The 13,693-nt window shown below is 34.6% G+C and overlaps 1 protein-coding gene and 1 pseudogene across 4 annotated transcripts in view; one reads left to right on the top strand and one right to left on the bottom strand.

Annotated features, from left to right (window-relative positions):
* The window catches only part of LOC148607747 (uncharacterized), a 67,009-nt gene extending 63,336 nt beyond the window's left edge, over positions 1-3,673 (top strand). For all 4 annotated transcript variants that reach the window (XM_088543623.1, XM_088543626.1, XM_088543624.1 and 1 more), the window contains one exon: positions 602-3,673. In XM_088543623.1, the coding sequence (XP_088399749.1) occupies positions 602-2,256 (1,655 nt within the window). In that variant the 3' untranslated portion in view covers positions 2,257-3,673. The remainder of the gene's footprint in view (positions 1-601) is intronic.
* Positions 3,674-8,340: 4,667 nt separating this feature from the next.
* LOC148607746 (uncharacterized) overlaps positions 8,341-13,693 on the bottom strand; it is a 28,733-nt pseudogene continuing 23,380 nt past the window's right edge.

Raw genomic sequence — 13,693 nt, 5'->3', positions numbered from 1 at the left:
TGAACAAATAGCTTTCAAAACAACAAATGTTCAGATGTGGATTAACAAACTGTTCTGTTTGAGTTGAAGCTAGATATTTTATTTCTTTTTTCTTTTAAATGTATCTTTTGAGAACAGAAAAAAACAATTTAATTTTTTTTTTAATTTCGCTCAGTCACATATTGGTCACGGTATTAGTTAGTTGAAGATTAAACACTGACATAACTGATAGATTTTTATTCGTATTTGATATACGTAATCGATGGAAAATGTAATCTATAATGAAGTCAATATCGGGCTTTCAAAAAATGAAGTTTGGGTACTGAATTATTCAAATATAATTGGTAAGCAATGAAAAGAAAAAGATGAAGAGAAACTGAGTGAGTAGTTATACAGAATTATTAACACAACCCTAAGTTAGAAAACATAGTAACATGAATACTCATTAAATCAGGAGTTTCGTAAGTTTTTATCGTTTCTCTTGTTTCTAAGAAGACACCTAAAATGGCTTAATCGACTATTTACTTAAAAATATACTTTAACTGATTAAAAAAAAATACCTACATGTATCATAAATTTCAAAAATATTTCTTACGGTTTTAATATGCATCAAATATTTCAGGTCAGCCTGATTTACTTGGAATATCAGGTGTTGATGGTTATGGTAGATTAGGAACAGATTTATCAGGGTCAGCAGAGTGGTTAATTGTACCGTATTCCGATGCCGCCCCTTACAACGACACGCAATATTTGGTAGGTGGACGCCTGTCTTACAGGGTCAGGAATTCAAACTTTTCTTTACCGTTGACGCCAGATATAATTACGGTAAAGCCAAATCCAAATCTTATTCTCCATTATTTCCATGAAAAATATGTCCAAGGAGATGACCCACTTACCGACGAAAAAGAACCTGTTGTCCCGTTCAGTTTAGCTGTCATGGTATCAAACACCGGAAATGGAATTACGCGTGCTCTGAAAATAACGTCTGCTCAACCGGAAATAATTGAGAACGAGAAGGGTTTGTTAGTTTCTTTTAAAATAGTTGGTGCATTTATTGGAAATTCTCCAATGCAACCATCTCTAACAGTGAACTTCGGGGACATTGCTTCTAATGAAACTAAAACAGCACGTTGGCTTCTCACTTCGTCACTACGAGGAACGTTCTACAATTTCAGCGCTACCTTTGAAAACATAAATCCTTTAGGTGATCCTCAACTATCGCTTTTCGATTTTGTCCGATATCATGAACTCATTCACCTTGTAAGAATTTTTACAGATGAAGATGATGGCATTGATGATTTTTTGGTAAATGACTTGGTTGATAACAATGGTATCCCTGAGAGATTGTACAACAGTGCTAATGGATCGGACATTAAATTGGTGAACCAAGGTGTCGTTGAGGGGTTCTCATTAAATTTAGTAAAAAAATCCGACCTAACATTTCCCGTGATTCAAATAAATGTTCGAATGAATTCGTCATCTTGGTTTTATGTCAGGCTTAAAAACAATATGACTGATCTAAATCTCGAATTGCTTATGGCAGATAGATCAACAGGTGATAATTCACATTTAATTGTTGGCAAAAATGTTTGGCTGACAACACATATTCAAGACTCCTTTCTAATTCATTTGCTGGATTATCATGACACTGGTAATGGCGTAAGAGAAGAAGTTACTATTTCATATAATCTAACCTTTGGTAAACGGAATACCTATTCTCCTCAACTTGATGTAAGTTCTTGTTTAACAACCATACCGACGGATGTAGCAGTTGATACACCGATTTGTACTGTAGTGAGTGACGATTTAGACAATAACGAAGTTACTTATGAACTCATCCCGGAATCTTTCATGTTCAATATGGATTCAAAATCCGGAGTAATCCGGACCAAGATTACTCCATTACCTACTGGCTCATTCCAATTCATTGTAAAAGGCACGGATGACGGTATTCCACAACTATCAAGCTATACAAATATCACTGTTCGTGTGATGTCAGGTGGAATGACTACTAGTAATGCACCTACAGAAACAGAAGCCACGTCCGCTCAGACAACAAACACTATTTTCACGAAAGGTTCTACGGATGATATTCTATATAATACATCAATTGAGTCATTTACAAGCTTTCAAACGCCTATGACGTCGACAAGGGGTGATGGAAAAACAGATGGAGACACCATATCTGGTTCATCAGCCAATAATTCCGACAATGTTCTAATAGTAACTGTGTTATCATTATTTTTACGGCTGCACATAATTGTAATACTTTTTTAAAGTTCAGTAAAATTTCTTCACATACACAGTTGATATTACATGTATCCGTCATTTTGATTTGTATTTGTTTAACTCTGTATTTTAGGTACAATCACTAAAGCATCGATGATCAAGGGAGACAAGTTAGTGATACATTAAAAGGCACACATAAAACTTCAGAACAAAACTTGATGAAAAAAACAAATCATCTTCTTTTGAATAACGGAATTCTACAAATTCCTTGTAAGTTTTTTGTTTTTTGGTTTGAGTTCATTTCTAAAATATTAAGAATAATTACACGACTTGGTTGCTACTAATTTTAACTTCCTTTACTAGTGGAAGTATTTTCAACTCGAAAACGCGTGATTCATGCATGTGTGTTGCAATAAATGTGCTTATAAAAAGTATTTGTTTTTAATACATCTTTCAACACCAATAACTATAGTATGCGGTGATCTCTGTTGAAAGTAATTCTGTTAGTGGGCTTCGCCTGTTCTTTTTCAATTTCAATCAATGAAAATGTTAGCCAATTTGAGACAAAGAACAAAAAAAATAATTGTTTGCTGTAAATTATATATGCATGTTGGTTAAAAAATGGCGCAATTTATCGAATGATGACGTCAATAGTAGTGATCTGTCGGTATGATTTCATATCGTTAGTGTTAAGAAAACAATATTTGTTGTGCCCCACTCATTACAGAGGGGGTTATATTGCAATCATCCTGCCCATCCGTTCCTCGGTCTGTCCGTCTGTTACACTTTTCATAAGAGATTTCTAAGCTTCTACTTAAGGGAATGCATAATGCCTTGTACCGTGTCTCCCTTTTTCAGATTCTTCCCTCATCTATTTCTAGTTTACCGATCGACTTCGTCATTTGTTAGGTGCTACATAATGGGAATTTTCGTTAAAAAATCATTTTCTATATGAGAGAATGCTTACATATTTATTAAGTTTCTTTTACATGATAAACTGTACCAGGTTATCCTTTTTCAGGTTCCTCGCTCATCTGCTTCCTGTTTACCGATCAAATTTGTCATTTTTCAGGCGGTACATAATGGAAATTTTCGTAATAGATTGTTCCAGTTCTATTTGAGGGAATGCTTTGACATTTAGTATATTCCTCTTGCATGACTTCTTCCGTGTCTCCCCTTTTCAGGTTCCGTACTCAACTACGTCCAGTTTACCGGTCGACTCTGTCTCCATGTCGGAGGAGGTATTCTTCGCACGATGGCGTGCAACCTTTTGTTATTACTTTTTTTCTTTTGTTTGTTTTCATTCAAAGTTAAAATATCAGAATTGTATTCAATAGTTGGAAATATTTGACATAAACGATTTTAGTTCGTTGAAAGGTGCAATAATATTCGCAGTTTATTCAGCGTAAAAGATAACCAACATACTAGTTTGTTATGTATAAAATAAAACGATTTCTACAATAGACTTCATTTTTCGTTTTAGAACAGTCAACCAACTTTTCCTCACCATTCAAACCATATCTTTTGTGCCTTTCTTATATCATTTTGAAGAATGTTAAGGTTGCATGTGATGTATTGAGAAAAACAGTTTATAATTTTGTACTTTCACATCCAAATTTATTTATATTACAGCACTGTTTTATTACTAGATTAAACCTTTTGCACCGGTTTTTACCATTATTTAGATGTATATAGTGACTGTTTCCAATTATTGGACTATCATCTTTGACCGGATATGATCTCCAAGGTGCAGGACGGCGTATTTCTAGACTGCTCCCTCGGAGTTGTGTATAACCTGCTCTCATCTGGGTTTTGAATTATGATACATGTTTTTCGTTGGTTATTTTTTAAAGCGTTGTTTAGCAATAATTGCACAATTGAATTTACAATTGCATCCTTCTTGGTTGATGTTTATCTTGCGAGATTACTGTCGGCGGTTATGATAGTATCGACATGTAGTGCGAAATTACCGCTTTATAACAAATAAGTACATGATATCACAATTTGAACTGTTCTCATGAGCAAGTTCATATTTTTTATATATGCCGCCATAGGCATATCTACCGACAAAAATCGCGCAGATAAGACATGTGCCTTAGTCTGCGTCACTATAAGTCCATCATTTAGGGATAAATTTAAACGGTCCATTAAAATGGCAATATATGTTTCGTCTGCAGTAATTATAACAGGATATCTAAATGTTGATAAACTATAACCGTAAGCTCAATCTTAAAATGAATGTGTGGAATTTAAATTATAAAAGTTGGTTCATTAGTTATCCATACTACATAATGAGCTACATGTATTAATATCGACAAAAATACGTCAAGGACATTTAAATATGCCATATGTCAAGTACATGGCTTAGACGTGAAAACAGGAAACAAAAGAAAAACATCTTAGTTCCAAATAAAATGTTAACACTCCTTGAAACGTTCACGCTTCCTTTTTAGCGTGCATGTTGTATCGTACGTTTACACATCGTTTTGCGTTCGTTTAAACGCACGATAGAAGCGTTCGCTTATCGTGCGTTTGTTGAGCCTTTATTGTGTGTTTTGGTATCATGCGTACCGATTTTGAAACGACGATTGTAAAGCATGATGAGTAAGCCTACATATCAGCTTCCCGAGACGGGTCACGAAGGGATCCCATCAAAAAAAGTTCACACGGGCGATACCATTTAATCCAACAAAAATATTGTAAACAATGCGGAAAAAAAATAATAATAAAAGCATTCATCATAAAACACGAGACAATGCCAACTATATATGAAAAGCATCGGAACATTTATCTTGAACTTGGTATAACAGTTATAAATCATACGAAAAAAACTAAAATCGTGTTAAGAATTTACTTGAAGATTCCAAAGGAAATAAAATGTGTCTCTTGGTTATTCCGACGTCCTCACCTAATGATAGTATGTAGTGTGATTAATAATTGTAATGAAAAATATCGTAGTGAAGTGAATCATTTGACCTATCCGATACTGTTATATTATTATTGTTTAAGATTTTCCATATTGGCTTAGTTATTGATCTGAGGTTAGCTATATTGGACCGAGGCGTAGCCGAAATCCAATGTTTTAGCCGAAGACCAATAACTCAGCCAATATGGAAAATCGTACGCAATTATACCTTTATTGACTAACTAGTCCTATATGCTAGGCCAATACGGATTTTAATGAGTCCAATATGACGTATTGGACGGATGAAAGTGATATTGGATGGCTAAATCCCGTATTCATGGTATTGGCGCACTTTTGTCAAAAAGGTGTTTGGTTTAGACAGATTTACTGCAATAGAGCAATAAGTATATATTTCTATCATCACTGAAGCTCAAATATTAAATATTGATTCATAATCTATTTTAATATTTCAGGGTTTTAAACGTTCAACCATATTTAATAGTTAAAGAGTACATGACAAGTTGTGAACCAACAAGTAATGCAGAGTTCTAAAACAATATGTATTTAGAGTCATCAAGAGAAGCACAATTCATCCGGAGTTCAATAAATAACTCATTCCAAGGATAAAGACTAGACAGATAAACGTAATACAGAACTTGAACTCACAAAAACAACTCGAACAAAGGAACAAAAGTAAATAAGCAACCCGGACTCTGCTCTAAACTCGGAGCATTGACCATTTGCACCGGTATGGTATGCATCCTCTGCTTTTCTAGAAACACCCGCTAACTTAACCGCAACGAGAGTAAGAAAAGTTGTGGTTAGACTTTTGACCCTCTTGGAAAAGTTTCAATATATATCTGTATTTTTCATAAAAGTTACGAAAATACCAATATAATTTTTGTACCTTTATAAACTTATCGTTATAGGCTTGTGCAAAATCTGGCAAATGTTGTCCCTCTGGTGACGCGGTCGATCTTATGACTGAGATTTTTAATTGAAATTACTTACATTAATACAATACACAGAACAGCTTTGTCTTATACAAGTCATGAGTCAAATTTGCAGTAACACAAAATTTAAAATCCATATCACTTCTTGTCTTGGACTGTCTCGGTGCTGGAATTTTAATGTTTATTTGGTTTGAATACTTCTTGTATGCAATTTGATTTTCTTCTTCTCTTTTTGTTTTGTTTTGTTTTTTGTTTTTTTGTTGTTTTTTTTTTTGTTGTTGTTGTTTTTTGTTAGTTTTTTTATTGTTTGTTTTTGTTTGTTTTTTGTTTGGTTTGTTTTTTGGTTTTTTTTTTTTTTTGTCTTCTTATGCTGCTGATGAGAGTTTACTCCCTTAACTACCCCGGACTTGACTTTGTATGAGCAACTCGGCGGGTGTTTCTAGAAAAGCAGAGGACACTTACCCTACCGGTGCACCTGGTCCATGCTCCCATTTTTTAGTGGAGTCCGAGTTGCTCATTTGCTTTTGTTATTTTGTATGTATGATTTTAGTTACTTTATGTTCTTTGTTGTGTATATCTGTTTTCCATGTCTGGTCTTTGTCCCTGGATTACATTCTTTTGATTACCGCTATAACCTTGGTCCCCTTGATTACTCTTATACATGTGAGCAGAAAATGTATGTTTGGTATTGTTATGTACTACAGTCAATTTTGTCAACCGAACCCTAAATAATCTGAAAACCTGTCAAAACCAGACACTTTTCAAAGTCACTTTACATCAATTTGAATCTTTTGAAACTATAGCAACAGAACACCTATCTAAACTTAACCAAGTACAAAAGGAATTTAGTTGAGACATGTTTCATAGTACTATAGAAAACATTATTTAAAAACAGTCACATCGCATTTTTATAAAAATCAAATGAAAAGATGAAAATGGAAAAAAAATTTAAAAGGTTAAAAGCTTTTTACAGTCACGTACAGCAACAAATCAATGCTATTGATACAATTACGAAATTACGAAAAGGCCCAGCGATCTTTGCTGATGAACTAAAACTGTTGTCCAAATCCGTGTTTTCATCATTTCTTGTAGACGTCATTGGTGATTGAAAACTTGTAGATCACTCTATCGACGTATTAGTGATAATATCGAATGTTGTAACTTCCGTATAGAAAGTGAGTTGACTTTTCTGTTGTTTCCAGCTGTTCTGTAGGTATAGTATAATTTGTTATTCTGTCGTCCGTATAGAAAGTATTTGGTATATGAGTTGACTTTTCTGTTGTTTCCAACTGTTCTGTAGGTAAAGTAAACTTTGTTATTCTACCTGACGTTACATGGATAGTGATATTAACATAATTTTATAGTTGCGGTATACCGTCATCCGCGTCTTGTACAATGAATTTGAATATACCTGTAGGTAAGGGGTAATCTTAGTCTTGATGACACCAGATTTTGGGTCAATATCGAACATGGAAGCTTCTAGAATAAGTTCATAGGTAACTTCGTTATTGTCTAAATCAACACTCTTTACAGAACAAATCAGAGTTTTAACTGCTACATCCGTCGGTATGGTTGTTAAACAAGAACTTGCATCAAGCTGAGGAGCATAGTTATTTCTTTTACCGAAGGTCAAATTATATGAAATAGAAACTTCTTCTGTCACGCCATGGTCCGTCTCATAATAATCCAGCAAATGAATTAAAAAAGAGTCTTGAATATGTGTTGTTTTTACCAACAATTAAATGTGTATTATTTCCTGTTAATCTATCTGACATAAGTAATTTGAAATTAGGATCCGTAAAAGTGTTTATCAGTCTGACATAAAACCAAGATGACGAATACATTCGAACATTTAGTTGAATCACGGAATACGTTAGGTCGGAATATTCGACAAAATTTAAAGAGATCCCCTCAACAGAACCTAAGTTCACTAATTTAACGTCCGATCCATCAGCGCTGTTGTACAATCTCTCAGGTGTACCATTGTTATCAACGAAGTAATTTACCAAAAAATCATCTAAACCATCATCTTCACTTATAAAAATTCTTACAAAGTGTATGAGTTCATGGTATCGGATGGAATCGAAAAGCGATATTTGAGGATCTCCTAAAGGATTTATGTTTTTAAAGGTAGCGCTGAAATTGAAAAACATGCCTTGAAGTGACGAAGTGAGAAGCCAATGTGCTGTTTTAGTTTCATTAGAAGCAATGTCCCCGAAGTTCACTGTTGAAGTTGGTTGCATTGGAGAATTTCCAATATATGCACCAACTATTTTAAAAGAAACTAACAAATCCTTCTCGTTCTCGACTATTTCCGGTTTGAGCAGACGTTATTTTCAAAGCACGTTTAAAACCATTTCCAGTGTTTGTTACCATGACAGCTAATTTGAACAGAACAACAGGTTCTTTTTCTTCGGTAAGTGGGTCATCTCCCTGGCCACATTTTTCAGGGAAATAATCGAAGACAAGTCTAGGACTTGGTTTGACTGTTATTGTATCTGGTGTCAACTGCACTGAAAAATTTGAATTCCCGACCTTGTAAGACAGGTGTCCACTTACTAAATATTGGGTGTCAGTGTATGGAGCAGCGTCGAAATACGGTACAATTAACCACTCTGCTGACCCTGATAAATCTGTTTCTAATCTACTATATCCAACAACACCTGATATTCCAAGTAAATTAGGCTGACCTGTAACATTAAAATATTACACCTTATGAGTATGGAATACATTTTGATAGGGAATTTTTGGAAATCATAAATACAGAAAAAACAATGGAAGGAATAGGTTAGTTTATACTCCTCTATGACTGATAGCACTCTTCATGATTTGACGCTTTAAATTATATATGAGTAGTCTAGGGCGCTGGACGTTGTGCGGGCGGTGTTGCCATAGATGGCACAACGGTACGAGTTCGAGTCCCGTGGAGGTAAAAACCAAAGATTTGTGACGCAAATTTGACAGTTCTAACATCGTTGGGAGTTTTTAGACCTTTCTTAGCTAACTTTATCTTCCCTGTATCAATTCGATCCGATGGAGCAGTATAGCGAATAGAGTCGTCACATAAATATATATATCTCCTGCAATGAGGTTATTTGTTAAACGAATAAAGGTATACGGTTATTTTATTGTTGTATCCGTACATTAGCAGGTTATCTGGCTCCTCCCACTCACGTGATCGGCGGAACTACTTTTTTCTGGTATGCGTAAATTAATCATGGCCGCCAGCATAGATACGATATAAACAAATTGCGATTGCGTATCCGGTTAATCTTTTTTTTTGCTGTTTTGTTTCGTTTTCACCTGAATGAAATAAAAGATTTTATGTAAACCAAATAATGATTTTGTTTGTATTTTTTTCACCGTCATATATATGGCAAATCCCTAATCTCGTTCAGATTTGATTCATTATCAGTTTGCAGACGACTTCCCCTGTATTTCAGTCATGTCGGACTCGGAGCCAGAGTGTCCGTCACAATTTAACATAAACTGGTCCCACTTAAAGAAAATGAAGCATTATAATATGATAAAACTCTTGAAGAGACAAATGACCAGGAAAATGTTATGGTCTTGGATTTATTACTGCCTAAACCCCAAGATAATGAATCAGAGGAACACTACATTATAGATCTGCCCATACAACTGCCTCCTCTTGTTCCAAAATCTCAAACAAATATTTCAAATCCCAAAGAAACTAATGCACAAATTTCACCCCTGAACACTACTGCCATATACCAAACAGAAACAAATCAGCTCCCACCTTCCTCGCGAAATTCAAAATATTAATGTTCTTAAAACGACATTACAACATTCAAAATATTTGTATTTATTGTTCATTTTACTTACTTGTCTCTTGGAATAAATTTTGATACATTGCTTATTTTCTTCAAACAGCTTTGACGGCTTATATGGTGCGGATTGAATTTCAATGTTTACTGAGTCATGCGCCATGCGTATTAATTTTTTTCTTCGGGTTTAACGATCGGGGCTCCTCAGGGGATATGCATTTTAAAATTTTATTTTAAAAATGTACACGCGCACAAAACTATTAATATAACAGGACGAAATTATATATATATATGTGTGTGTGTGTGTGTGTGTGTGTGTGTGTGTGTGTACATTGTCGAAAATTATTGAAGATATGTGCATTTGGCTTGGAACGGGGGAAATAGCTCGGCGGAGCCTCGCATTTCCTACCCGTTCCGTCGCCTCATCACGCATCTTTAATAATTTTCGACAATGTACATATATATATATATATATATTCGCTACACTGCTCCATCGGATCAAATTGATACAGGGAAGATAACGTAAACTTAAAGAAGGGTCTGAAAAATTCCCAACGATGCTAGAACTGTCAAATTTGCGATGCAAATTTTTGGTCGTTCCCTCCGCGGGACTAGAACTCGTACCGCTGTGACATCTATGGCAACACCGCCTGCACAAAGTATATATATATATATATATATATACACGCAGTTGGTAATTATAAGTACATTCAAAGTAGCTTTAATATTAAAATTTATTATATTACTGGAGTAAATGACATTATTAAGGATCAAGTAGACATTGTTAAGGTTCAGGTTGACACTTGAAACTTTTAAAGTTATTTTTGCTACTTTGTTCCAACCAATTAACAATTTGACAGATTTGATAAATATGCCTTGTCTTTGACCCGTTAAATACTAATATACTGACTGCAAAATAATGCACTTGTTTAATGATGCTTTCGTCGTTCATAGCCATTTGATTTCAGTGATTGGAAAAGCAGCAGCCATATATAGACCATAGATAAATTGAAACTGAAATTGTCCAATAAAGTTTCAAGACTTCACGTTATTACGAGTGTTAAAAATGTCTTATTATATTCTTAATTTCATGTACAAAAATTCTGAAGATGGTCTATTTAAATATATTTTTGAGGCCAGTAAGTTTTCGTTAATGAAAAACTTGATGAAATTCTACTAGGCTCCGACCCCCAAAAATTAAGATTGGTATCGATTTTGCGGGTTTCGGTCCCGACCGTTTCCGTTTAAAGGAGGCCAAAACACGCATTTCTGTTTTCCATGTCTGGTCCCTGCCCCTGGATTACATTCTTTTGATTACCGCTATAATTTTGGTTCAACTGATTATTCTTTCATATAATGTTATACGACATACAACTGCACTGTTATATGTTAGGATGTTGCCCGTCTTCCTAGGCGAGACGTATAATAATACATGTGTATTTCATAAACATGTAGAGCGGCATGTCTTTTGCCATTTTCAAAGGGAATGATTATATCCTGGAATACAAACTTGCCTTTTTAGGGGGTAACTAGATCTAGGGTACGGGACAAAACAATTACAAAGAGTAATCATGGGAACCAATGTTCTAGCGGTAATCAAAAGAATATAATCCAGAAACAAAGACCAGACATTGAAAACAGACTGCACAACACAGAACGTAAAGTAACTAAAGTAATACATACGAAGTAACAAAAGCAAATGAGCAACTCGGACTCCATTAAAAACTGGGATCATTGACCAGGTGCACCGGTAGCGTCCTCTGCTTTTCTAGAAACACCCGCCGAGTTGCTCATAAATTATTGGAACGTTTGTATTCAGGATTTAACATCAATCTCTTGTAAGTATCAAAGTAATTCTGACTGATTTCATTCTGTTTTAAATCAAAGTTTGATAGGTTTTCTTTAACTTGAATATAATACAATTGATTGCCACAAGATAAAAGGGTCGGGCAATTTAGACTCATGTGGCGGAGCGCAAAGGTTCCTACTCCTATCGAATACCACAGCATGGTTCTTTAACGTACGAGGAACGTGGCATCTTTCCCAACACGGTGCACCACTATGGTTTGCGGTCAGGTTTTCCGTAGCCTGACGACCCCAGCATGTAAGCTATTTTGACTAACCCAACTCCTCAATGTAGATCATTTGATTAAATTCAGATGGCTGGATTGCTGGTGTTCGCGGCTCTGGTGAGTATCTACAAATTGATTTAGAAGTGTTAACGAAGGTCACGGCAATAACAATGAAGTTGGAAGGTGGACTCGCACAGAATCGTTCAGGTCACATTTTTTCAATTTTCTTGAGTTACTAATATCAAAATGTGGGCGTGAAAGTTGGTGTTTGTATCTCGAAATAAGCCTTTAAGAGGTCGCAATTAAAGATAAACATGTCTTTCCTTTTATCAGTGGTTTATTTTATTCTATTTATTTTATTTATTTTATTTTATTTTATTTTTCGTATATTATTTTTGCATACTGTATCATTGAAGGCTCATGGACAGTGACGATGGTGTTCTCTGGAATATTTACAACTCTTTTCTGTCAACTGATCTTCCTGGAGAGTTGTTTTATCGACAACAGGGAATCTTTTCTACATTCCATCTGAACCTAGCCATAATCGTATGTTAAAATACAATCATTTTGTATGTACTTGTATTAGGACATTTATTACCTTAATTATGTTTCTTTTGCAAATCTTATAAAACTTTTTCCTTAGTTTTTTTTTGTATTATATTAACACTGAAATATTTAATTGATCTGCCGGAGAGTAAATTTATCCATAGGGTAGAGTGTGTGTATTTCTGTGTTTTTGTGTGCTATGCTCATTGTAATGTTAGGTTGGGAAATGTCCCGCGAAATATCCATTTTCGCAAATGTTGATCGAAAATCTAATTAAAATTTGTCGTATTTTTTGTTCCATTCAGTTACTTTATGTAGTATCAAACAATATGCCATTCTACATTCTGTTCTTATCTATCTGTTCAGCCAATTAGATTTCATCTTTCATTTTTTAAAGCAGTATCAAAGGAAAAAACAAAAGAATCTGAAAAGGTCATCAGAACAGAAAGTAGTATGGAGTGTTAGTAGATCCTACATGCAGTAACTGAATGGAACTATTGATAGGTTTTATTTTAATTAGATTTATCGTCACATAACTTCGGATTACGTTGATGAATTCCATACCTTCTCTCTTCATTGACTAATTTTCGAAATAAGATGCGTTATGTAGGGAATCAATGCGTTCATCCTAAACAATAATGTTTATACCGATTTTAAAGTCAAATTGAACAAATGCTGACGGATTTCTCCATAGTCATTAACGTTTCTGGTTTATTATTCAATCTCGATTTATCAACCTCAACCCTGTCACTTATCAACATTATCCTTCTTTACTATTTAAATTGTTTGGTTGAATACAAGTCGATGTGCCTACAGAAAGAGTCACTACTGGTATTAATGAAGAGATTAAGGTAAGCGCGTCTAAGCAAATCCTGAATGTAAGAGATAAGTATACTTATACTTAAGTAACAGTCCACATAAAATTCAGACACCTCCAATAGTAAAATAACTTATGATGTTGAAAAACCCATCTAACAAACGATGCCTTTTCAGTCTATATACGCTGTACATGATCACATAATGGTAATCATTTCTGTAATCATATCTGTAATCAGATCAGATGTCATCTTTCATTTTTTCGAAAGCAGTATCTTAAGGTTCTGAAAATCATACATTCATCTCCCACTAAATTAACCAAGTGAAACCAAATCAGAACGACAACTCTTGCAAAGTGCCAATTTCAAGTACAATCTATGTAATTTTTAACCCAAAAGCGCATCG

Source organism: Perna viridis, chromosome 9, assembly GCF_037379345.1.
Source record: "Perna viridis isolate PV_CMFRI_1.1 ecotype Kerala chromosome 9, ASM3737934v1, whole genome shotgun sequence".
Classification (NCBI taxonomy): Eukaryota; Metazoa; Mollusca; class Bivalvia; order Mytilida; family Mytilidae; genus Perna; species Perna viridis.
Note: the sequence above shows the minus strand (reverse complement) of the source record. Positions and strands in the feature narration are given on the sequence as shown.